This window comes from Falco rusticolus, chromosome 4 (assembly GCF_015220075.1).
Source record: "Falco rusticolus isolate bFalRus1 chromosome 4, bFalRus1.pri, whole genome shotgun sequence".
NCBI lineage: Eukaryota > Metazoa > Chordata > Aves > Falconiformes > Falconidae > Falco > Falco rusticolus.
This window is the reverse complement of record NC_051190.1, coordinates 19,755,564-19,779,171: the sequence shown is the minus strand read 5'-3', so window position 1 is coordinate 19,779,171 and position 23,608 is coordinate 19,755,564. Positions and strand designations below refer to the sequence as shown.

Genomic DNA, 23,608 nt, shown 5'->3' with positions numbered 1-23,608 from the left:
CACACATAGCTCTCTTGATTCCCAGCATCTCACCTTCAAGACCATGCTTTTTCACTAAAAAAAACCCCAAACAAACCACACACAAAAATAAACAGACACAAACATCAAAACAAAACCTTAAAAAAGCACAAGGCATCAGCCTACAGCATTACTATCAAGAGTTATTCTACTTGTCCTTTCAGGAAGTAGAGCTACACCAAGGATCAACCTGACCCATGTGCTTAAGGTGAGGCCAGAAATCAACACTAGAACTTAGTGAAGTTTATGAGAAGTTCACCATTTGACAAGATCCTTCCTTCCATCTCATCGGCCTAGAATGGAAAAGACTCAATACCAGCAGCATGCCGAGAGACCATGCCACCACAAACATTCGTAACACTTTTACAGAGATGCTACAGGGTGTATTCCCAACACATACATTAAAAAAAAATGTTAGGAACACACTGTTTAATTCCCTTCACTGAACTCTCTAGCATCACAACACATACGCATCACACAGTTCACTTTATAGCAGCCAAAAACAGATGAAAGAATCGCATCCAAGCTATAAATCGTATCAACCCATTGCAATTAAACACATTCAAATTCTAAATCCCAGAAAACAGACTTCATAATGATACAACTGCTGACTCATCTACCACATACTCTATTGCTGCCCTTCAAATGTACTTCCCATTTACAAGCACACAGAAGCTACTTTAGTGCCAGTTCCTCCACTGATGGCACATTTTATTGACAAAATACAACTGAGCCACCCAAAGCAAGTTCAGCTACAGAATAACCTTTCACACAAGAAGTTAACCAGCTCCTCCATCCATTTGCAGTAGATTTAGATTAGCAAACACCACACAGACACATTCAGATCCTCTGAACAGCCTTCACGCCAGTTGACAGCCAAGGACAGGGTAATGTTACAGCAGCATTTCATGCTTTGAGTTAGAAGCAAAGCCTTCCTTACTCAGGAGAGGTCTGGATTCCCACTCTGCCACACTCTGATCTACCTATACCTTTTCTCCCCCATCTTCAGTTTCTCCTTTCCCTTGTCCCACCCCTCTCCTGCATTACAATTAAATTACAAAAAAAAGATTGTCTCAGTTTAAATAATGCTGTTTGAAAAAAAAATAGCTGCCCAGTCTTCCCACAAACTTAAGTGCCACCATATGCATACAAATCTATCTAGAGTGCAACCGCTGGCTCTGGAGTGGCCACTTGTAACAACCAGGCAGCCAAAGGAAGGATGTGCAGCCGCAATCCGACAAGTTCACCATCGAATACATACTTCCATTTGTAAAAACAGAAAACTCCAACATAAAATTACACTTCTTTTTTAAATGCAGATGTAAAAAACCTTTACTCTGTATTTCTTATGGAAGAAATCACAATCATAAAACATGCCAAGATTTGGAACTCCCCATTAAAGAAACTTGATAGGAATAGAAAGTTTTATAAACTACTGTTATTGTCAGGCTTAATTCCGCAATTCTGTATTCCTGACAAGTTTGCCTGATCAAAGATCTTACAGTTGACCCCTCAGATTTTGTCCACAGATGTTTCAAAGTGCTAGTTTACTACCAGATGCTCCACACATCTGTCCAGCGCTAGCTGTCATACTCTCTTCAGTTTAGTCTGTCCTAAACTGTTCCAGGCACGGGTAGGAAAGAGGGAGAACATTCTCCCACAGACTCACATATAAAGCACACACCGTATCAGGCAGTCTGATGGAAGACGATAAATTCACCAACCTATCTGTACCATTGTAAGTCCCAGGCAGAGACTACTACAGCCAAAGTGCAGCCAAGTAGTGTTTGGAGTCAGACTGCAAGTTTCCAGAGAAACATTAGGCATCCACAAGTGCAAATACCTACCACATGAAAACAGACAAGGCTTTGCATTATCAGATCACACGGTTCAGCTCCATTCTCAGACTGAGAGCACGCACAGAAGAGGAGTGCCAGACACCGCAGCCACTAATTGCAGGAGAACGACACAGCTGCAACAGAGATTTATCCCTGCAGAAGGTGCTACATAGGGAAATTGTTTTAGCCATGGGAGGTTGGCTGACTTTTCTCAGACTTTTTAATTAACCCCATGCATAAGAATTCAGCACTCCCATCTAAGACCCTTTTACGGTTCATAGATCAAATCCACTTTGTCAGGGTGCACACACAAGTTGAAGCTACTACCACCCCAGATGAACTTTTTCTACAGCTCAGTTGGAAAGATCAAAATCTGGTCATTTATTCCTGCAGGCTAGGAACTGACCAGAGTTGCAGTTAAAAAGAGCACTCAAAAGAAATCAAAGCCAGATACCACATTAAAAAGTAAGAATGAATACACCACTTTCCCTGGCCAGAAAACCACGAAGCAAGAGAGGTCCCTGGGCTCACAGGGTAGCCTGCACCATCACAGCTGATAGCTGTGAGGCTTGTTCCCCCTCACCATGCAGCTGTCCTAGTTCACTTACAGCAAGCTCCGTTATTCCTTGCACTGCTGGTTTGGAAAGCACAGATATGTCAGATGGCCTGGAAAAGAACTCATCTGTCCATCCCACCTATGACTTTTAGTTCACCTGCACAAAATCAAATTTTGGAGGGATTTTTTTACACTCTGTGGTAGCCATATGGTTTATACTTTTTTTTTTTTGTGCTTCACCTCCTCAACAAGATCACCTAATTAACAGCACAGTTCTGTGTTAGACCTGAGAAACCACTACAAAACTGCTTGCTAGTGTCTCATGAGAAAAAGATACTTCTGTTGGAAGAAGAGCGTATTATTAGTTGCTTTGCTCATCAACAAAAGATGATCAAAGCCATACTGATCCCTGAAGATACTGTACTCTATAAGCTACTACAGCTTTCTAAAAGATAAGGACTTCAGTCCAAACAGCTAATGCACAACAGACACCACAGGGCAGGGGAGTGTGGTCAGCCTCTGATCAGCCCAGAATTACTTAGCTCAAATTTAGCTGGATTCATTTTGGAGCTGAACTTCCTACCTCCTTCCCCTTTAAAGGATACACTTCCTCCACCACTACGGAGTGAACGCTCTTTGTTACACAGCACTTCCATTCCCCCAGGGCACCACAATGCCAAAGACAGGTGGCCTAGGTTAAAAGTACCTGCATGCACACAGACACACACACAAAAAAAAGCCTCTTTCCTTCCAACACTACATCTTTCATGTGATGGGTCGGTGCTCCAGCCATTTTATTAACACATCAGATCTCACCACATTACATAGCTTTCCTTCTGGTTAAAACAAACTTCATTGAATGAAAACCAGTTGCTTCAATTCTACTAAGAAAGATAGAGTCAAAGTTATCAGCCATCACCATCCTTACCTGCAGAAAAACAACAAAAGAACTAGCACCCACCAACCAAACCTGCAAGAAGCCCAGCCCCTTTTTAACCTACCCTGCTACTGTTAGACTGATGAGTTTGTATTGCTACCAGCTGACAGACATACTGCCGGCTGAAATAAATTAGATGTTAATAGCAAAGATCCCTCTGGCATACTCATGTGAAACACTGTTTTCTAAGTCCTCAATTTTTCATTGAGGAGCTGTTTTCCAGCTTTGAATTTTATTTGTTACTATAGAAAACTATGACTAGCCTATTTTATAAATATCTGAGAGTTTATTGCTATTCTGACACTCTTATGAAGATTTCTTACAAAAATGCAAAGATTTGGTTAACGTTTTTCATTAAGTTCCTAAACAGGAAATTTACTTTATTATTTAAAAATTATTTAAGGATATATACAGGTGAAATTCCCCCTACAAACATTTTAAATGGTTGGGAAGAAAATATTTATGTTTAACAGATGGTTATTTAGCAACTGCAGAGTAACTTGGCTCTAAAAGATCGTACCTCTCCATGTTCATATACAAGATATGTGCCTATAGAGAGTATTCACCCTGACTGAGAAAGCCTGCCTAAGTGTTCTGTGAACCAACAGAGTTCTGCAACAATGCCTTGGTATCCTGTGTTCAGAGAACAACCCCCTTTAAGATGATACAATCAAGACTTCTGTATCCTGTGGAGTATTTAGCAGCAGTACTGCCAGATCTCTCACCAGTGGCTCTGCACCTAGTTCTAGTCTTTGCCACACACAGGCCCCTTTGAAAACATATATTTAAACGAGATAGTCAAGACCTGCAGTCAGAAAGAGAGATCTGAAGAGGAAGGCCTTTGGTGCATGGAGCACAGCTCTGTGACTGAGTTGAAAGTCAAAGAGAATGCAGAAAGGAATAAATAATCAAAAGAACCAAAGCAGAAAGAAGCTGGTATGACTCCAAGAGGCAGGCACCTATTCTGATATTCCTAGAGCATCAAGAAAACCAGCCATTTATTTTGTTGTTTAAAGTAGATTTTGTTCTAAATTACACTTTTACATAGAAAGAAGTGCCTCATAATAACAGAAGTTTTTTATTGTGCCTGTGACTTTGATTTATCCCTTGTACAAGAGAAGAGTCAAAGTTGTATGGGTCCAGAGGAAAAAAAACACCACAAAAACAGAGCAAGTTTGGGCATCACCTGATAGCTCAGTAATCAGAACAGTCACCTGGGCATGGAAAAGCATGTGTCAACATCCTGCCCCCAGGGCTGTTCAGGAATTTACATTAATCCCTCCCCCAATAAAATGTGGAGTGCAGACAGTCATTGACCAGAGACTGTTGTATAAGGATGTCCCAGCATCCTAACGTCCAAAGGCAAGATCCTGGGTGCAATAACTGCATGGAGAGAGGCCTGAGTAAACAGGGACAGTCACTCCTTGCTAAGATTCCCAGAGAGGTAAGTGATGCCAATGGAAAGTAAAAGTCTCTCTTTATCTCACATGTAAACAGTCTTTACCTGATGGACAACCCAGCATGTCTCCTTAGCTTCTTTACAAGTTGTTAATAAAATGCCACACAGGCCCAGGAGTTCAGAAAGGAGCACCTGAAGTCACAGGGACTCATTTGTAGGTAAAGATAAAGACTAAATATGAAATGCTCCAGAGGAGTGGCCCCAAAGGGAAAGGCTTGGCACTCAAAACTAAATGTATGATAGAAGAATTAGGATATCTTTTAAGTATATCTTGGGGAAAGGGGATGGAATAAAGAAAGTGTATGAGGAATATCAGGGAAAAAAAAAAACCCCAATCCTGAAAAGCAAGTGCACTGGAGAGTAGAATTATCTTCAACACCTTAGGCAACTAAGCTTTGTCACATCTTTTCTGAAACTAGACTGTAAAAGTCTTTAGGTACTGAAAATAAGAAATAAAAAAGAAACTACCTGGAGAAGGAAAGAGAATACCAATTAATCTCTCTCATTTGCCATGTAATTCCTTGTAGGCAGCATCCTCGGCTTCCCAGATACTGCATCTGAGCCTCAGATCTGAGGTTCTGAATTTGATGTATTTTGTTTCCAAGGGCAGGGCAAATGGATAATTGCACACTTTTCTGCCACCAATGGGACTGAAACGGTTCAGTGAAACTTTAGCCCAATAAAACAGGAACCTTCCAGAAATGTTGAATTATAAGGAGAAAGGGATGAGATTAGAGGCAGAAATTGTCTGAAGAAGTCATCTAGTCCACCCCAAGCCATAGGGCTGGGCTCCATCAGAGGGAAGAAGGTGGGGAGGAGGGCTTTGAGAAAGCCGGGTGAGCTATTCCAGTGCATCGCTTACCTCTACAGCTACCCCAACACCTGGCCTCTTTCCCAATGGTCATCTAAATCCATGACTCCTTTTCCTAAGCACTACGAGCGAAGAGAACAGTCATGCCTCTCCTCAGCACAGCACCTAGTGCCAGAAAGCTTTCTGTTACTCACACTGATTTCATGAGATCTCTTCCACTTCCACCACCTTGCTGCAATGGTTTGTGAGATCTGGGGGACTGCAGCGAGGAAGATCACGGTGGGGTTAGAGCCTGGGAAATCAGGCAGTGTGGTGCCCTGCATCCCTCCCCTCCACTCCCTGACAAGCTGGGCTAGCAGCACACTTGCCATGGAATCTGTGACAGGATCAGTCCTGCTCAAGGGAACAGGTATTTGACTTTCAGCCTGTTGTAACCTGCCGATACCATAACTTTGTTATTGTACTTTCCAACTCTGGACAGGGAAGGAGCAATAATTTTTGCAAGACTCATCTCTTAGGCTAATACTCTTAGGGCATCTCCCGAGCCCGTTTTACTGTATTGTAGCAATTGTTTGTTCTAAAGCTCCATCTCCTGGAGCCATGAAACTGACACAGAAAGGACCCGGCTTTCACTTGAAATACGGGTGCAAGTTAAGAGGAAAGTTTGCAAACATGTGAATCTTAAAGGGGCAAGATTTAAAATTATTAAAGCGTCCTTGATTTGTTAGTTTAAAAAAAGAAATATGCTTTAATGTGGAAGGTCATCTCCTGATCTAAGGGAAGCCAATTTAATGTCTCAGTACTGAAAAGCAGGGTTTTTGACGGGGTTGCTGCAGCACCGCTGTTTAATGTCTCATCAAAGCCCACTGAAGTGAAGATTTAGGGCTACTTCCCATGCAAATACAGAAACGCAATTAGGACAGTTTTCCCCCCTGTAACTCATCTCGCCTTTTCACGGCTTTGACCTTCCCACCACCGGCGCTTCACAGCGCACCTCAGCGCGTCCGCAGCGGTGCCCCGCTGGCTCCCCGCCGGCCAGCCCCCCACCGGGGGGGTACTCTCCTTCTCCTCCTTCCTCTCCTCCTTCCTCTCCTCCTCCTCCTCCTCCTCACGGGGCGGAGCTGCCGACCGCCGCTGCCCCACCCGGGCGCCCGCGCACCCACCGCCTCCGCCCGCCCTCAAAATGGCGCCGGCGCTGTCGCCGCGCGTTACCGAGGCTGGAGCGCCCCCTGCCGCCCGCGCCTCGCGCCCGCCCCCGTTCTCGCCGCCGCGCGGGAGCGGCCCGTTCCCCCCGGCGGGGCAGGGCCCGGCCCGGCGGCCCGCGGGGCGCAGCACCCACCCACCCACCCACGCACACCCACGCACACACACACCCGCGGCCCCCTCCGCGCCGGGAACGCCCGCCGGGGACTCCCGGGCTCGCTCCTCGCTGTGGCCGTGCCGCTCGGGAGGAGCGCGGAGCGCCCGCCAGGCCCCCGGCACTGCGCGGGGGGCGCTGCCGCCGCCACTGGCACCCCCGCAGCTGGCCGGCCGGGGTGCGCTGCTGCCGGGTGCCGAGCCGCCTGCCCAGCGCCTGCCGAGGGCCACACTCTGCCCGGGGCTTCGCCCCGTGTTCCAGCTCCGCCGCCCGCAGGTTTCTCCCTGTGGGAACCAGCCCGCACCGAGTGCTCTCTCTCTCCCGTGGCAGGACCCCGTCCCCCCGCCGCCGAGCCGAAGCGGGGCCGGGGTGAGGTGGGAGGCGGTGCAGGCTGGGCCGGGGTCCCCAGCGCAGGCGGCCCCCCGGCGCCTGGCGGACACCCGCTCGCCCCTCAGCCCGCCTCTATGCACCTGATTTTGCCTCCCACCAGATTATAAAGCAGCTTGCAGAAGGGCAGCCTGCCAGCCCGCAGCAGAAAATGAGTTGCTCAGCTGCGCCGGAGCAGACAGTCAAGAAACAAACGCTCAGGGAAAGGCCTGTGCCCTGTCCTGCTGGGGAGCTCCGCTGCCTCCGTCCGCCTGTGACCTGTTCAGAGGGGTACGAACGCTGGGGAGTGGACCAGGAAGACCCTTTGGGACAGCCATGGAGCCCACGGCAAGACAGGCAGCTACTGAGAGCCGGGCGGCTTTCCCAGTTCATTTCCCAGCTCTGTCACCGGTGCATTGCGAAGGCCGGTTTCACAGGCGTTCACAGAGCTCCTGCAAGACAGCCCAGGGCGTCCGTCTACCGGATTATTGCAAGAGACTGTAGTGACAGTGAGAGGTGAATGGTGCTGAACCTGTCTGAGAACACGAGTATCACAGGGAGGGATGGGAGCAGGCTCAGCAGCAGGAGCTGAGCAGCTGTGGTTTGGAGCTGTTGCCTGCTACGTGTCACGAGAAACCCACAACGACGAGCTGTTTCTGTTACACTGGTACCAACATCCCTCGCTGAAGGCCCTAACACACGGCTATTGCACTTTTTGAGTAAATACAAACTAACAAAGCAAAGCTAGAACTGCATTGTCTTAAAGGTTGGGCCTTCTGCTTTCACTGGCCCAGCTCACTGTCCTCGTCCCCAGCACAGTTTAAGATCAGTTTAAACCCCACAAGTATCTGCTCTGGGTCCGGTTCTGTTCCAGACTGTTATTAACAAGACAGCACTGCAACATAAAGTGCCCCTGAGAGTGCCGGCAGAGCACAGCAAAGGGAGAAGCGCTTTTAAAGGCCTTATGAAACAAGATGAACATTCAAAGAAATCTAAAGAAAAAAACCCCAGTATGGGTACAAAAGCTTGTGCGACATAGCTGGAAGGAGACAAGAGTGGAGCAGTACACTTCAGGCAAAATTAAATATATGCCACAGGACATCATGGTTCAGAAACAACTTGGGCAGAAAACGACTTGGAGATTACGGTGGACCACAAATTGGATGCAGTCAAACATCACTTTGAGACACACACACAGCACAGGGGAGGCATTACTCACCCTGTTCGGGAGGCCCCAGCTGGCATGCCGAGTCCTGATTTGGATACAGCAATTTGGGGGTGAGGGACACAAACGGGAGCAGAGCGATGGCTCAGAGCAACACACGCTGTTGGGGAAGGTTGGGAGAACGGGGTTTATTAAGTTTTGCAGGCAGAAAACTGGAGTGGCAGGAGAAACAAACTGGGTTTCCAACGCACTAGAGCATTGCTAGTGGGAAGTCAAGTCACCAGGCACGTTCTTGATAGGATGGAAGGGGAGAAGGTCAAGATGAGGAATGACAGCTTAATTTGCTGCTAAGATGATTAATCTTAAATATTTGGTGACACCCTCACTGACCTGTAGTCTGTCCCAGCCGTGGTCTCCCTGCGGGGCTGCAGGGGGCCTGTCGGTAGGAGCGTGTCCCCAGAGCCAGTGGGTGAGGGCAGGCAGCGCTCCTCCCGCGGCCCAGCCTCCCCGCGGGGACCCCCCCGCCGCCTCCCCCCGTTCTCTCCCTCGGTGAACTCCTCGTTTCCCACCCGCGGGGCTCGGGCACGGCCCCGCACGGGGGCTCGGGGCGCCCTCCCGCAGGTGCCGCTGCCGGCCGCCAGGTGGCGCCATGGTGCCGGCGGGCGCAGCCCCGCGCCGCAGCCGAGCCGAGCGGGCACTGCCGGGACGCGGCCCCGTTACCGGGGGCACCGATCGCTCCGCAGCGGGGCTGAAGAGGCGGCCGGTGTTTACGCTGCTTCTCTGGCAAGCTGCAGCGAGCCGCCGGTGGGAACGCGGGTTAAGGGCCATTAAACACGCGAAGTTCCCTGTTGTACCGCCGCGGCCGAAAACGCGGACATCCCCTGCATCAAGTACTGCTCGCCCGAGCAGCTCTTACATTTGCGGTGTTCAGAACCCCGCAAAATTTCTCATCTCTTCACATGGTGACACGATCCAGCAACTACAAACTGGACCACAGAACGAGACAAGCCAGTCGGGAGTCGCTCACTCACGGTAACAATTTCCAAAGGCCAGAAGTAGTTCACAGTCTGTCTATGGTTTATCGCAATAAACGTGGATGGAGGAAATCAGCTTGCCCGAGTGACCACGAGGACAGAGGATCAACTTACAAATGAAAGGATGCAACAGCTTGCAGCAAACCTTGCAGATGAGTTGGTAAATAACATCCCGAAACTTGGGGAATGACTGCAAGTGCCTTTTTTACAGGCATCAAAAGATCATTCAGAACCTAAACATAATTGCCATTTCTCTCCACAGAAAACAGAACGTTCCCTTTCAGCTAAAAAACAGGATTATTTCTTAACCTAAAATTTTAAGTCTGCAGGAGATCAGTTGTTGGCATGAATATTTTTTGACAGGCTCCAGGAATGCTGGAAATAAGGTGCCATGTGTCCCAGAAGCTGTTTACAAATACAGCAACCAAGACAAATACACCATAAACTCGTGATAACCATCAGTCTGTGGGAGAGGCCCAGCGGCAGAATGATTCACTGTACAGAGGCACAGAGCACAAATCCATGGGCATGTGGTACAGCCTATATATGCAAATTTCAGAGCTAACCCCTTTCAATTAAACCATGCAGAGACTAAAAGAATATTATACACAAAGAATTTGCTGATGTGAATGTCCTTGAGGCAAACGAGGATGAAGACTTGCTCTGATTTACAGCTTACTAGTTACAGGAGAGTGTGTCTCTCATTGGAAATGGCAGGGCTATAACTGGGATGCCTCTGGTAACCCTGACCTCTTACACACTTGTCTGACTGAAAAACATCAACCTCAGACACATTGAGATGCAAGTAACCTTTAAACTCTTCCTAGAAATGCACTATATGAATAAAAAAATGCCAACGGATTGCAGAAGGGTGCTTTATACAATTGTAGTCAATAGAAGGCATTCATTTGAGGGGAAAAAAAAAAGTTTTTAATTGATCACTGAGTTGCCATTTAATGATTACAACGGAAAACTCATATAACTAAGATTCTATCAGGCTTCAGCTCTGTTGGTTTTTTTCTCCCACATACAATTAACAAAGAAGCTAAAAATAAAAGCTTAATTCTTCTGTACCAGACTCAGGACAATCTTGCTGGAGTTGTGATACAGCTTTTCAGTGAACTGGAGTAAAGAACAAGACACATACAAAATTTCTCACAGACTGAAGCAGCAGCAAAAGTATTTTTCAGCCCATTTCTCCATCCCCTAGGCTAAGCATAAACTGAAATGCAATTCCAATTTACTTCTCCAGGCACGAGTATTTCCTGCTGAATTTTTTTTTTTTTAAAAAAAAAAAAAAGCAATACTCAGTGCTGCAGCCAGAGGTGCCTTAGCCATGAAAACCCTCAGAGGATGATTTAAAAAAAAAAAAAAGTTTACTTTGTTCAAGCCAGTAATAGATCCAAGAAGATTTTTTAAAAGAAATCAGTTTGTTCTGGACCTGTTTAGCAATAAAAAAAAGAAGTGATGATCCTTGGCCCAGAACTTCATGCAGTCTCAGACAACTGTAGCAAGGGCACAAAGGAGAGGAGGTGTTACAGGGAGGTGGCTTTTGCTTGTTCTGAGCTCCGTTTGCGAGACAAGGGGACGCACACCTTTCCTACAGCGTGCCCCTTGCACTGGGAGCTCAGCCAAAGCTCCTCCGCGGTCACTGGGCAGCACCCAGCCAAAGCCTCCATAACCCCAAGTACACGCCATGCTGGAAGGGCACCCCTGCAGCAAGCATTAAAGTAGTTCCAAAGGTTTAAAAAAAAAAAAAAAAAAAAAAAAAATCAAGGCTGACAAAGCATCTCAGATCCTACAAGGGAAGCAACTTTTCTAACTATTTTTTCAAGTACCAAGAGCACAATTAAGGGCTGACCTTCACCTTGTGCTCTGGAAGGTGAATGCCATTACATTTTCTATTTATATTCTGGCCCCACGTTAACAGCATTTTTTAATAGGAAATACACCCAAGAGCACTACAAAGCACGTGCTGCAGGTTTCCCGGGGTTTAACCACCCCCTTCCTTCGTGGATCCAAGCAAAACAACCGATTCCGTCTGAGCGGCTCTATGCAGAAATGTGCTCTGGGGTGTAAGTCACAGAATTTCAAGCATCCAGATTTAGAAAAGTACGAGGACAGATTCAACACTACACCTCCAGGCACTCAGAAAAGCAGCTGCCTGTGTCTCTGGGGGTGTGCAGGGCCACCAACAGGACACAGCTGCTTAGAAATGCAGTACTTTGGGTTTGCTCTTTTTAATTCACCTTAAAAAAAACACAGGATGGGGGATCTTCTCTCATTTAAAGTAAACGCAATCTTTAAATGTAGGCACGTTTAGTATTATGACACTCACTGTGACGTTAAAGCATGATTTCAATTTCCATTAGCCATTTCAAAAAAAAAATAGTGCAGATATATAAATGAATCCATACCTCAAAGTTCTTCTGCAAGTCCTTGCAACAGTAGCACTACCGCTGCCAAAACAAACATATCCAAAGGTCACAGGTGCTTAAAGAACAAGTTTATTGACAATATCTTCACAAATAAACAGTCTAAAGAAAATTTCAGAAATCTCTAAACTTAGAAATTTTAAAATTTTCTCATTGGCAAAACATTTTAAAAAAACCCAAGAAGTGTTAAGATGTCACTATATTTTTAAGCTTTCCTAATTTCAACATTTTGCTTCAGTTCTTTAATTTCATAATACATATCCAACCCTCAAGCACAATGAAAATGAGTCAAGGTACAATTTTCCTTCTGCAAGGGGATCTCTATCAATAAGATTATTTTTTTTGGCAAGCATCTCCCTGAATCCTGTCTGCTTAGAACTTGGTAAGTAACATGAGCAAGTAGTAACTTTATAAATACTCCAACTGAGCCAAATTATTCTGGTATTAATCAAAACCTAGATTTCCCCAAAACAATATGAAGCATACCATGTAGTACGAGAAACTATTAGCATGCATTTTAGAGGTCAGTTTTGTACTTCAGGTATGAGAACTTAAAACCGAAGAGGGACAATTCTGATAAAAATGTACTCCGATATTTCATAATATTAATATTTATTGCTTTATATGAATACTGTATTGAAAGCCCAAGCATTCAGTTTACACACAGAAATTATACAATTATATACCGTTTCACAATGGCAGTGAGCACTCATTACAATCTACAAAAATCTACTTTACAGAAATTTAAAAATTCTAAATATCAAAAAGGTACAGTTGAAGAAACAGGTATAAATTTGGCAGCCAGTAATTGTGACTGGGAGGTTGCAGCTTGCATGTCTTTAAATATGGGAACTGGAAAATATCAAGAGTTTAAAGCAGTAGTTTGTGCTTTGAGCTGGTTTGAAAAAATGTAACACTGGCTGTCAAAGTAGCATGTTCAAAAATATTCAGTTCACTTCCAAAATGTTATACAAATCATGGTGATTTCTATGCACCCCTAAACCTTTCAGGTGTTTAGCTCGGGTACATAACTACGGTCATGTAGTAATTCTTCCAATACAGTGGTGTGATCATACCGATGCCATCTGCATACCTTAGAATAAATTTGAGACTTCTCTACAATATTCACAATGCTCCAAGAAGCACTCAAAAAGGCAAAGTACCTGCTCATTTCTTCCAAGATATTTTCTTATCTCATTTTCAAACATTTCCTCTACAAAAGTTTAAGCTAATGTTTTGATTACAACGTTCTCAACATAAAGCACATTTTCTCATAAATAAATGAAATCCTTTCACTCAGGCACCTCAGAGGTATACAAAAGAGTTGTAATCCGAACAGTTCTCTTGGAATGTGTTTACTCTGGTGTTTTCAACAATGTTACTATTTCCAGGGTTTCATATGGGCCAGATTTCATTTGCTTTGTTTTCCAAAACAAAGTGCCTTGAGAGGTGAACTCAGTCTTTTCCTATAGAAAAAAGTATTTGCTGCATTTGTCTTTTATAGAAACAGAAAAATTTACCATTTCCCCCTTAGAACAGTGAGGGTACACATACGTGTGCATGCGTACATATATGTGTGTGTGTGAAATGTAACACATTTTAAACACACAACATAAGGTTTCATAGTGTGTATTCAAATAAAAATCTGGAAAACAGCATGAAACCCCATTATTTCACATGTCAAATGTTGAAACTGTAACCAAAATATGAAGTAACTGCTATAGCTGTCAGAAAAAGACAAGACAAAAAGCTTTCTTGCTTACATACAACTAGGTGTGGTAATCTCCAAAAAAGTTGTCAAAATTATAATTACCTTCCAGTTTAAAAACTTTTATTCTAAATAAAAAAAACTATACACAAACCACTGATTTGACCAAACGAAAGTTCAGCGGTAAGCAGGACCTGAAGGAGCTGGTATTCACAGTTCTTATCATGTACAACTCTTTCAAGGTTCAATCCATGGAGAAGTTTATTTTACAACCTGCTTCTTTTTGTAAAACTAAAGGTCCACTTTATTACATAAAATTATTTATACAGTGTAAAACCAGAGCCTTATGGAAAATACTGCATCTAAGTATTTAAATTAGTCTTGCTCCATAGGTTCATCTGCAACTTCTGTGGCTTCGTCACTGTTTTCCATAGGGGTCTCTGATGAAATTTCTGGAGTTTCACTAGCATAGGACCCTAACTCTTCAGTTTCACTGCAGTCGGCTCCACTACTGGCAGATCCACTAATTTCACTGTCATCCGAGTGTAAATCCTTCTCTGCTTGTGACTGATCAGACTCCTCCATCTGATTGTTCTCCTCAGAGGTCTCTTCATTCACAGTTGAGGATTCAGTGTCTTTTTCTTGATCTTTTCTGTCTGGACCAACATTTCTGGGAGACATGAAGGACTCTAGAAACAGTGAAAGCACAGTATTACTAAGACTTTTTTTAAACATATCTTAATCCTGCTATCAATTCCCAGCTCTGCTGAGCCATACTTCCCAACACAGCCAAAAACAGGAAAAACTGACAACCCTCGATTTTATTAGAAGATGGCCCAACTCATAAATCATTTATTAGCCAGCTCCATCAGGACAGCCAAACTACCCTAATATACCATAAAGTCCAGTATTTTTATTAAATAGGTAGCTTCACTTAATTAAGCTTCAGTGGATAAAGACACAGTCTAAAAAGTAACTTTTCCTTGCTTCCTCACATGCCTTCATTTGCCTTCAGGACCAGTCTTTTGGAAATGTTGCAAACATTACTGTTTCAAGTATACATCCACCATCATCTGGAGGAACATTTTACAAATACCCAAGCCACTAAAAAATTGGTATTAAAAGGCAACTTTGGAGAATACGTAAAAAATAACTGCAGTTAAGAGACTGATCTATTTTTTTTTTTTTAATTAGGTACAGGGCCTGCCTTGGAGAGAGGCAATTTTCACTGTTCTAATAGGATCTAGAGAGACTGTTGTTCAGCCTCAGTGGAAGAACATAACTATATCCACATTTCAGTAATTTATATTATTAACAAAGACAGTCAATGTAGATATGACATATCCACCTTCTGGAGAAGAGACAAGAACATCTGGTGATACCCTAAAGCTGGGATTCTCAAACTCTTGATACATCATTACCACCCCTGCATAATTTACAGTCTAGGAAGAATTTAAGTACCAGTTTATGTTTTTTTGAATAGCAATGTAGGACTAAAAAGAAGGAAGCAATAACAGAATTGCTAAATTACGCAAAACCCAAGTATGAACAAGCAGCTCATCTTTAAGTACAACTGGAGACATTCAATAATCCCAACAGCATTGGCCTCCGGCAAAGTAAATCTTAACTCCTTGGAAAAGGCACAGAGCAAAGAGAGTAAAATCTGAAATACCTTCCTCCTCTTCCTCTGTACAGTGCTGTCTGGCACAAGTAGCATCTTTTTCTTTATCCTGAGGTGCAGAGGATGTTTCTGACTCTTCCCCCATGCCTAAAGAAACTTCACTGGAGGCAGTTTGGTTAGATGCATCTCTGGCTTCCCCTTCCTTGTCAAATTTAAGTCTTTTTACCTCATGTCCTTCTGCCTCTGCAGGATCATCTTCAGAATGCTTATTTTTTACTGGGCTGCTCTGAGCACCTTCCGATTCAGATGCTGGTGATTCACTATAAACAACAAAAGCAGCTGTAGTTTTTATTGAAGAAAAACATTCTGTATCTTGACACACTTAAAGTAGCAGCTACTTGAAGTTAAATGCTCTACCAGATGAGATGTAACAGTAGAACTCACTTATTGCATAACAAAACATCAAAGCCATCACTCCTGATTGTCAGTGAAAACAACATGGTCAGGCTACTCTGGTGGGTCCAAATTACAGACAGGTCCTACTGTCAGAAGTGGTGGCAAATGTTTATGAAATATCGTATCTGGTTATAGCTTAACATCCTGACACAAATATGGCAACTGTGGATTTCTGAACTCCTTTGCTGGCTCTTCATTTTTACTGTACATCCCCTACGCTTACAAGATGTGTTACTGCAACTGTGGAAACTTGAGCTAAGAAGTTAGCTAGACAGCCCAAACAGTAGTAAATACACCTATCAAATCCTGCTGCAGATATTCGTACGTTAAGACTTAATTTTGCACACCTTAGTCATTATGTTTTAAAAATATCTGTAAAGGGAAAAAAACTGAGAATAATAAACCTCAAAATACATCACTCCTCACAAACCTGTGTTTTTTGTCTTCTGTTTGCTGCAAGCTTGATTCTTTATGTTCCGTGCTGTCTGGCAAACCGTTTGTTGTCATAGGAGTTGACAAAGAAACCTTCGGTCGATTTACTGATCTGGGAGTTCCAGGACCATTTACATTAGATCTTTAAAAATAACAATAAAAAGTTAACCCACCGTTTTAGTAAAGCAATTTGTTACTAATAGGCAGAAAAAGGCTACAACCTTGTTCTACAAGGTAACAGAACAAGAAGATCAGGTAATTTGCTGTTTCATATTGAATAAAAAAATCCTTGCCTACATGTTTGTAGCATGCAAACTATGATAAAAACCTGAATTAAAAAAATCCTGAACAATGAGGTTACAAAAAGATCAAAAAACCCCAGAGTACATAGTGCATATATTTGTGCCTCCTCTACCTTCCTTCCCCAATATCCCATGTCACACACCATTTTAAGGCTACCCATTTAGTACCAGGATAGGTAATGATACACGATCTGAAGCAGCTATTTTCAGAGCTACCTTGCTTTTATCCAGAAAAAGTTAACTCCCGAAACTCAACTTACCTGTCAGAGTACCCTGGTGAATTTCCTGGGAACATAACACCATTCATCCGATTTAAACTATTGGAATTATTTTTCCTAACAAAAAAACAATGTTATGAATAAAGGAACTTTACTGTAAGCTTGTTTACACAGAATCCCTCCCCGCAACTTAAATAGGCCCCCAGTGCCTGTCCTCGAGGAGTGACATATATTACACTAGGGAAACAGGCTACAATATGAATTTACAGCACACCTGTTATCGAGGGGTATCCATTTTTTTCCACCAGCAGCTATGGTACAAAGTAACGGCTTAGCGTTCAGAGATAATACTCAACTGTACCACATATCTGATTCCAAAGCAGTGTGTTCATTTCCAAACTGTTACCTGTAACACTTGCAGACTACCACTAGTATTGACCTAGCTATTGATAAGGGAAACCTGAACTCTGCAGGAATAACAGACACACACGCACACAATCTCCCCTCTACTAACAGAAATGTGAAGTTTCAAGAAAACAAAGGTGATACTTACTCTGAAGATGGATATACACAGCTGACAACCATGACATTCTGTAATAAACAACATATTAAGAGCTCAGAAACAGAAGCTTCAGCTCTTGACAAAATCCCAAAAATTAGAATTACAGGATTGTGGTTGTATCTGTTAAAGTATCTCTACAGAAAATTGGGTGGAACACTACAAACGCATGACAGATAGAGAAGAAGTATCTCTGCTCCCTCTTTACAAAGTCAGGCCATTAATTATAACAAAATATCAGTATTTTCTTAAGTGGGTTACTGTCATGACAAGACCAGCACATTAAGCCTCAGGCCCAAATGTTTCTGATTTCTAACCAAAATATCTCTGGAAAGCAAAGTACTCAGAAATGCTGAAAAACTTCTCAAATGCTTAAGAAAGCTCTATTTGTACACGAGCCCTGCAACTGAAAGTGTACAAGCATTATTAAACATTTTTGGCACAGCTGTATTTCAAATATTAAATTATTTTTGACCCACATGAACAAGGGGCAGAAACATTAATTAATTCAGCACATTTTGCTTAGCTACCTCTCCCTCTTCAATCCCATAGCAAACTACATCAGTTTTAACAACTAGAAACCTAGCTTAAAAATTCAGTTTCTCTCTTCAAATCAATACTCAGCCCAATTATACAGGGGGGCTTTTAACAGAGTGCCAGCTCAATTAACCCAGATGAACTTGAGGGAGGGCTCTCCATAAAACCTGAGCTGTGGTTTCACAGGTCTCATTGTTGGCTAAGAAATGGCATTGTGAAATCCCTCTGTCCATTTTATTCCTACCTTAATTTGCAAGAATACACCTGACTGCATCTGCTACAGCAGTGAAAACCAATCTGTTTACAAGTTAACCTTTCTTCCACCAAACTGTCTAAATAGGAACCTCCAGCCAATTTTGCCATCAAGAAAATCCTACGTGGAACTACATCTTGATAGTCTTATCTGTTTTTGAAAGATCCCATATTCTGACATAAGCTGTAAAATATCATTAAATGACATTTGTATGCTTTTACAAAAGCACAGTCCTCTACCCAGAATTATTCAAATACTGAAATAAAAGACACTGGCGGGGGTGGGGGGGGGTGGGGCCGGGGGAAGGGCCCTCCCTTCACCTACGGGATCTTATCTGAAGCCAAACATGGAATGACATACCTGGCTAAAAAAAATCAAATTATTTCAACTGATTATTTACTTCTAGCTTGGATTCAATCTACATAGTGACATTAGACCATCCACAAACTACAGTTTCAGTACTGCACAGTAATTAGGAAACACAACAGTTACAGCCCTGAGATTTATTCTTGTGTCTTAGGTTATTTTAAAATTGCTTTTTGATATTAAAAGGCATGAAACAAATTCATATGCTTAGAGTAGCTATTAGCTATACTATGGCTATGAGCCACAACGAAACCATCAGACCTCTGGGAGTAATTCAGAGGTTATTTAAGTGGTAGTTGTGACTGTTTAGCCATGTTCTCGCTCGGAAAAATACATACCTTTTCCACACCTCTTAGAAATTTGTCTGTTCCTGTGTAATTCCTCCTAGGATCTGTCAGCAACTCACAGAGTCGCTGAATAGTGAAGGGGATGCTGCAATGAAATAGATATATGACAATTTAATTTTATTTTAATTGGTATGACTGTTAGGAAGCAACAACTTTATTGGTTTCTCCCCCTTATCGAGAAGGCAGAAAGAAAACAGTACTGAAATTTGTTATCATCAGCAATATAGGGTAGTAACTCAAGCCCTTATTTTCCCCCACATCTCATACACTGAAGTAACAAAATCACTATCTTTTGTGCTCACCGCCACAAAATACTTGAAGTAGAATCCTAAATACATCATCTCACAACTCAAACAATTAAAACAATAAATAGGAAATCAGATCAACAGCAAAATAGTTTAGTAATGTATTTATTATTCAAATAACATAGAACAGAGATGGTAAGTGATTTAGAGCAAGTCTGAGTCATACACACTACAGCTAAAAAAAAATTCAACTTGCGGTTTATTTCCCGTTTTACAAAATACATTTACAGAAAAAGCATTAAATGTTGGAAATAGTAGAGCCATTACATTTCAGGTGTTACAAATACCTCTATTTTGCCACAACTGGACAGTATACTTAGCTATCAAGGAACAGCTCAGTAAAAATAATTAAAATTCAGAGGAAGATACATGAATCCATAAGCACCACATTCACACATGTTTTCTGACATTCTACACTCAGTTTCATCCCTGCTTAATGAGAAACTGACCTTTCAGACAAGCAATGCTTTACATACATTTACCAGTTACCTGAGATGTCACACTTTCGTGCAAATTCAGTGACACATTTTAACAAACTTCTGACAAACAGTAAAATTACTGCAAAGTCACTTCAAAAGGTAATAAAGAATCATGCATTTTTAAAGTTAACTATTTGAAGTTGAAACCACATAAACACATCAAAAATTCATCCAAGAAGAGTATTTGATACAATACTTAAGGCCATTTCTTGACTGGAAATACAACTGATAAACCAAAATCATATCATAAAATCATAGAATGGCTGGGCTGAAAGGGATCTTCCACAGCGACATCAATACACACTTACATGCATGTGTGGTGCCCATATGCCTATACTGTAAATCTTGATAAAATTCAACTTCTATTATTTTCTGAGGAACTCTGTACACAGTATCATCAGCCTATTTCAGCAGTTAATACAGTATCTATCTCAAGCTCAGTTCATTGCTAAAAGCCACATCTAAGATGCACAGATCTGCCACTGTTTCAGTGCGCAGGTCAGCATAGCTATGATGACTCATACTACATGACACTTCAACTAAAAGCAAGCAGTAATCAGAAAGAGTGACCAAGCAGAAACAATTTAATTACATTTTTCAGAACTGACTGTATATTATGTTATAGAGGAAGTTATAATCCTCAACTGGAGAACTGCACAGAGGTAGGCCACAATGCAGCCACCCTTGGCCCTAGTTCCAACACAGCTACCTTATAAAAAAAAAAAAAAAACCACACACAGATTTATCACATTTACCCTGCTAGTTAATGCCTTCCCTTGCTATTCACCCTGAATTACACCACTCCAACTTATATTTACTTGACTTCTAAGAACAAAAAGATTGTGAAGTTGATCTCCATCAATCAGCTGTGCAGAGTTATAATACAGCTGATGAAGTATTTAATATATTAAACACTTGCAAAAAGTAACACTTTAAGATGATGGTATTTCTAAGAGATTTGTTTTCACATGTTATTGCTCAAAAGCAAGTAAAACGGCAGGGAGAGAGTGACTCAGTATCCAGGCAAAATACATTTCACCTCCCTATTTTGACCCAGAAGCATCTCCTCCCCCATCCCCAAATTTGCTAAGTACAAAACCAGCACAAACAGGAACAAGTTTTCCTTAAATTCTTTTATTACACATAGAGTCTTAATAATGATGGCACCACTGTCCAGCTTAATTTCCCTAAAGCTTCCTTCATATCAATCACATAGTGCTGCTATTCAGCAGGTTTTGGTCAATCTGTAATCTTTCATGACACCCAAATTCTTCATGATGTTCAGCTCCTGTGTAGTGCCCTCTTTTAATGAGATTTCCAGCCCTAACTCACAAAGAATTTACTTGACCCATTAACTTTTCCACATAGGTACAGTACTAATTGTACCTGCTGTTTCCCCCATTGATGGCCATTTTGGTTTTGGGTTGAAAAGTGCATAATTAAAGAGACTTTGTAATTTTTTAATAGACTGTACATTCAAAACCAATTTATTTCTCAGAAACAAAAACAGGCAGAATGTAAATTATTTTTCATCAGCCAGATCTGTAAAACGTGCTGGAGAATCACTGTCTGGCTACTTTGTATTCAGCTGTACCTAACTGCACACCTGGAATACTAATACATGAAGTACTTGTGACATCAACACTGTTCTAGTACTTGGGAAATCAGTACACTCAAAGTGTGTAGCCTGCAACTAGCTCCAGAAGTACAAGCTGTCTTCCTATTTGACTTTCAGCTATGAGGCTCAAACAAAAAGCAAACCTAGCCCATTTCCCTCCAAAATTTTCCACAGTAAACTTCATTTACTGAGCAGCAGATGGCACCAAGTGTCACACTATCACCCTTTGCATGTAATCCGTTCAACATTTGCAAGTGTTTTTACTTGACAAAACCCGAAGTTCACTGCACCCTACAAATTCCTTTCCATAAAACTATTATTTTAAAATAGTCTAACAATGCGATTTTAAAATCGAAGTACTTTGAATTGGTGTAAATCTATACATGAACACCAATGTAAAACTTTGTGAGCAGTATGAGAATAGATCTTATATGCTTAGAAATTTAATTAGTTCAGTACATGAGCTGCATGAATAGTCCTAATCTGCCTACTTAACCTAACCACTTAAAATTCTATACAAACACACTCAAAACTGCACTTCCTAGCACTACAGTTCAGAAAGAATTACAAACTAAAAATTCATCATATGGACAGGATTCAAGAAGGATATGGGAAAGTTGCATATAAAAGCTATATTAAATTATGGCAAAACAATACGCATGAATGGAAATCTGGATGATGATTATGTTTAGTTTATTCATGCTGTCAAGACTCCTGTCATCAGACATTCCCAGTAACTTACCTTGGAACTTTCTGCTTCACTAGCAAGTATAAAGAAAATAGAAAGTCTTTTAGAAAGTCCCTACTCCAAAGCAATTCTAGCGTACAGCATGGAATCTGGCTCTGCAACGTGCAAGTAAGATACATAACATTAAAACAGCCAGTTGTGCTTTCATTAAAAGGCACATCATCTATACAGATCCCAGAACAGAGGTCATTCTTAATTCGTTACTTTGACTTTTAAGTTTAAAAAAATGAGCTAGTTTTCATGAACTCTTTCCCTCACTCTTTTGAGCAAACACCAGTAAAAACATCCTATTAATGAAGTCACACTGACATCTACAACTCTAAATAAGAAGCCTTAATATACCCAATTGCACGAAATAAAACCTGCTGTTGTTTACTTTTTGGACCACCTCCACACGTTTCAGCTTTCACAACCGTATCATCTCTGTAGGGATTGTAGGATGTATTAAATAAACTCTTCTACAGTCCTAGATTCTGAAACATCCTGATGTATTACTTTAAGGTAACTAACGCATGCAGTTTGCTTCCTCAAAAACTGGGTGGTTCACTTGGAAGTATGAGGAAGTTGAGCACTCTGAAGTGTTACAGCAATAGATGAAAATAGCCTGGCCACAGAGTAACCTCCCAACTTGGGTCACCCATGGGTTTGTTCAGTACACTTCGGTACAACAGAAGGTAACAGCAGCCCATTCATGAGCTGTCTCTGTGTGAGCAAGTTACAAATTTTGTGGGCAGTGAAGCATTAACAAAAAGCTGGGGGAGGCAGGAGACAGGCAGACTTGGGCATAAAGGATAGGTTTGTTTTTAAACTCCCTTAGTGAAGTAGCCCAATATAAATACTGGGAAGCTGAGAACAAGCTGAATTTCACATTCTTAGAAGTATCCTACATAAGAGGAATTGTGGCGAGTGGGGGAGGAAGTGAAACCTGACTTATGAGAGAGATTTAAACTGCAAATAGATTAAGCAGTATGGAACAATGACAATAAAAATTATTAATCTAGCATCAAAATATGATACTAAGAATGTGTTAGTAGCACCTGTAAATCTGAAAAAACAAGGAGGTAAGCTTTGCAGTATGCCCATTATTGACAACTGAGAAAAATGCTGAAAGTCTCTCAAGCAAGCATTGAGACCCACAGGCAGGATGACTCAGCTTACGGTATGTAATCTAGTTTAAAAACAAGAAAAATACTATATGAGCTAATAAGAAAGGCACACCCAACGGAAGACCAACAAAAGTGTCAGGAGCTTTATTTTAAAGGAAACAAAACTTCCACAATTACAAATCCAGCAAAGGGCATACACTTTAGTCTAAGACACTGTCAGCAACAGATCGAATACCCCAAGTCTCAATAGTAATAACACTGGAACTATGAACTTGAATCCGGCCCAATTTAACAATTCAAACCCAGGAACACCTTGCCTCCTAGTCACACCATGTTTATCACGGCATTACTTCCCAAAAAGCTACTGAACTGCCCCCAAAGCAATTAAGAACTAAACACCAAAAGACTTCTTTCAGTTAGGCATTTCAAAATACACCAAAAGAAATCTGACTTTACTATTTCACCTGCTAAATGCAGATTGTAATGCCATGCTTCATTGAACTGTATTACTTAAAAACTAAATACATATTGAAAAAACTGAAGTGCCTGACATGTCACAGGATGTCATAATTCTCAT

General features: G+C 42.0%; 1 protein-coding gene across 1 annotated transcript in view; it reads right to left on the bottom strand.

Annotated features, from left to right (window-relative positions):
* Positions 1-12,032: 12,032 nt before the first annotated feature.
* PPP4R2 (protein phosphatase 4 regulatory subunit 2) overlaps positions 12,033-23,608 on the bottom strand; it is a 32,755-nt gene continuing 21,179 nt past the window's right edge. Inside the window, exons 4-9 of the mRNA XM_037384662.1 lie at positions 18,767-18,860; positions 17,267-17,304; positions 16,756-16,830; positions 16,192-16,335; positions 15,357-15,625; positions 12,033-14,373 (exon numbers count right to left, since the gene is read on the bottom strand). Coding sequence (XP_037240559.1) covers positions 14,060-14,373; positions 15,357-15,625; positions 16,192-16,335; positions 16,756-16,830; positions 17,267-17,304; positions 18,767-18,860 — 934 coding nt within the window. The 3' untranslated portion in view covers positions 12,033-14,059. The remainder of the gene's footprint in view (positions 14,374-15,356; positions 15,626-16,191; positions 16,336-16,755; positions 16,831-17,266; positions 17,305-18,766; positions 18,861-23,608) is intronic.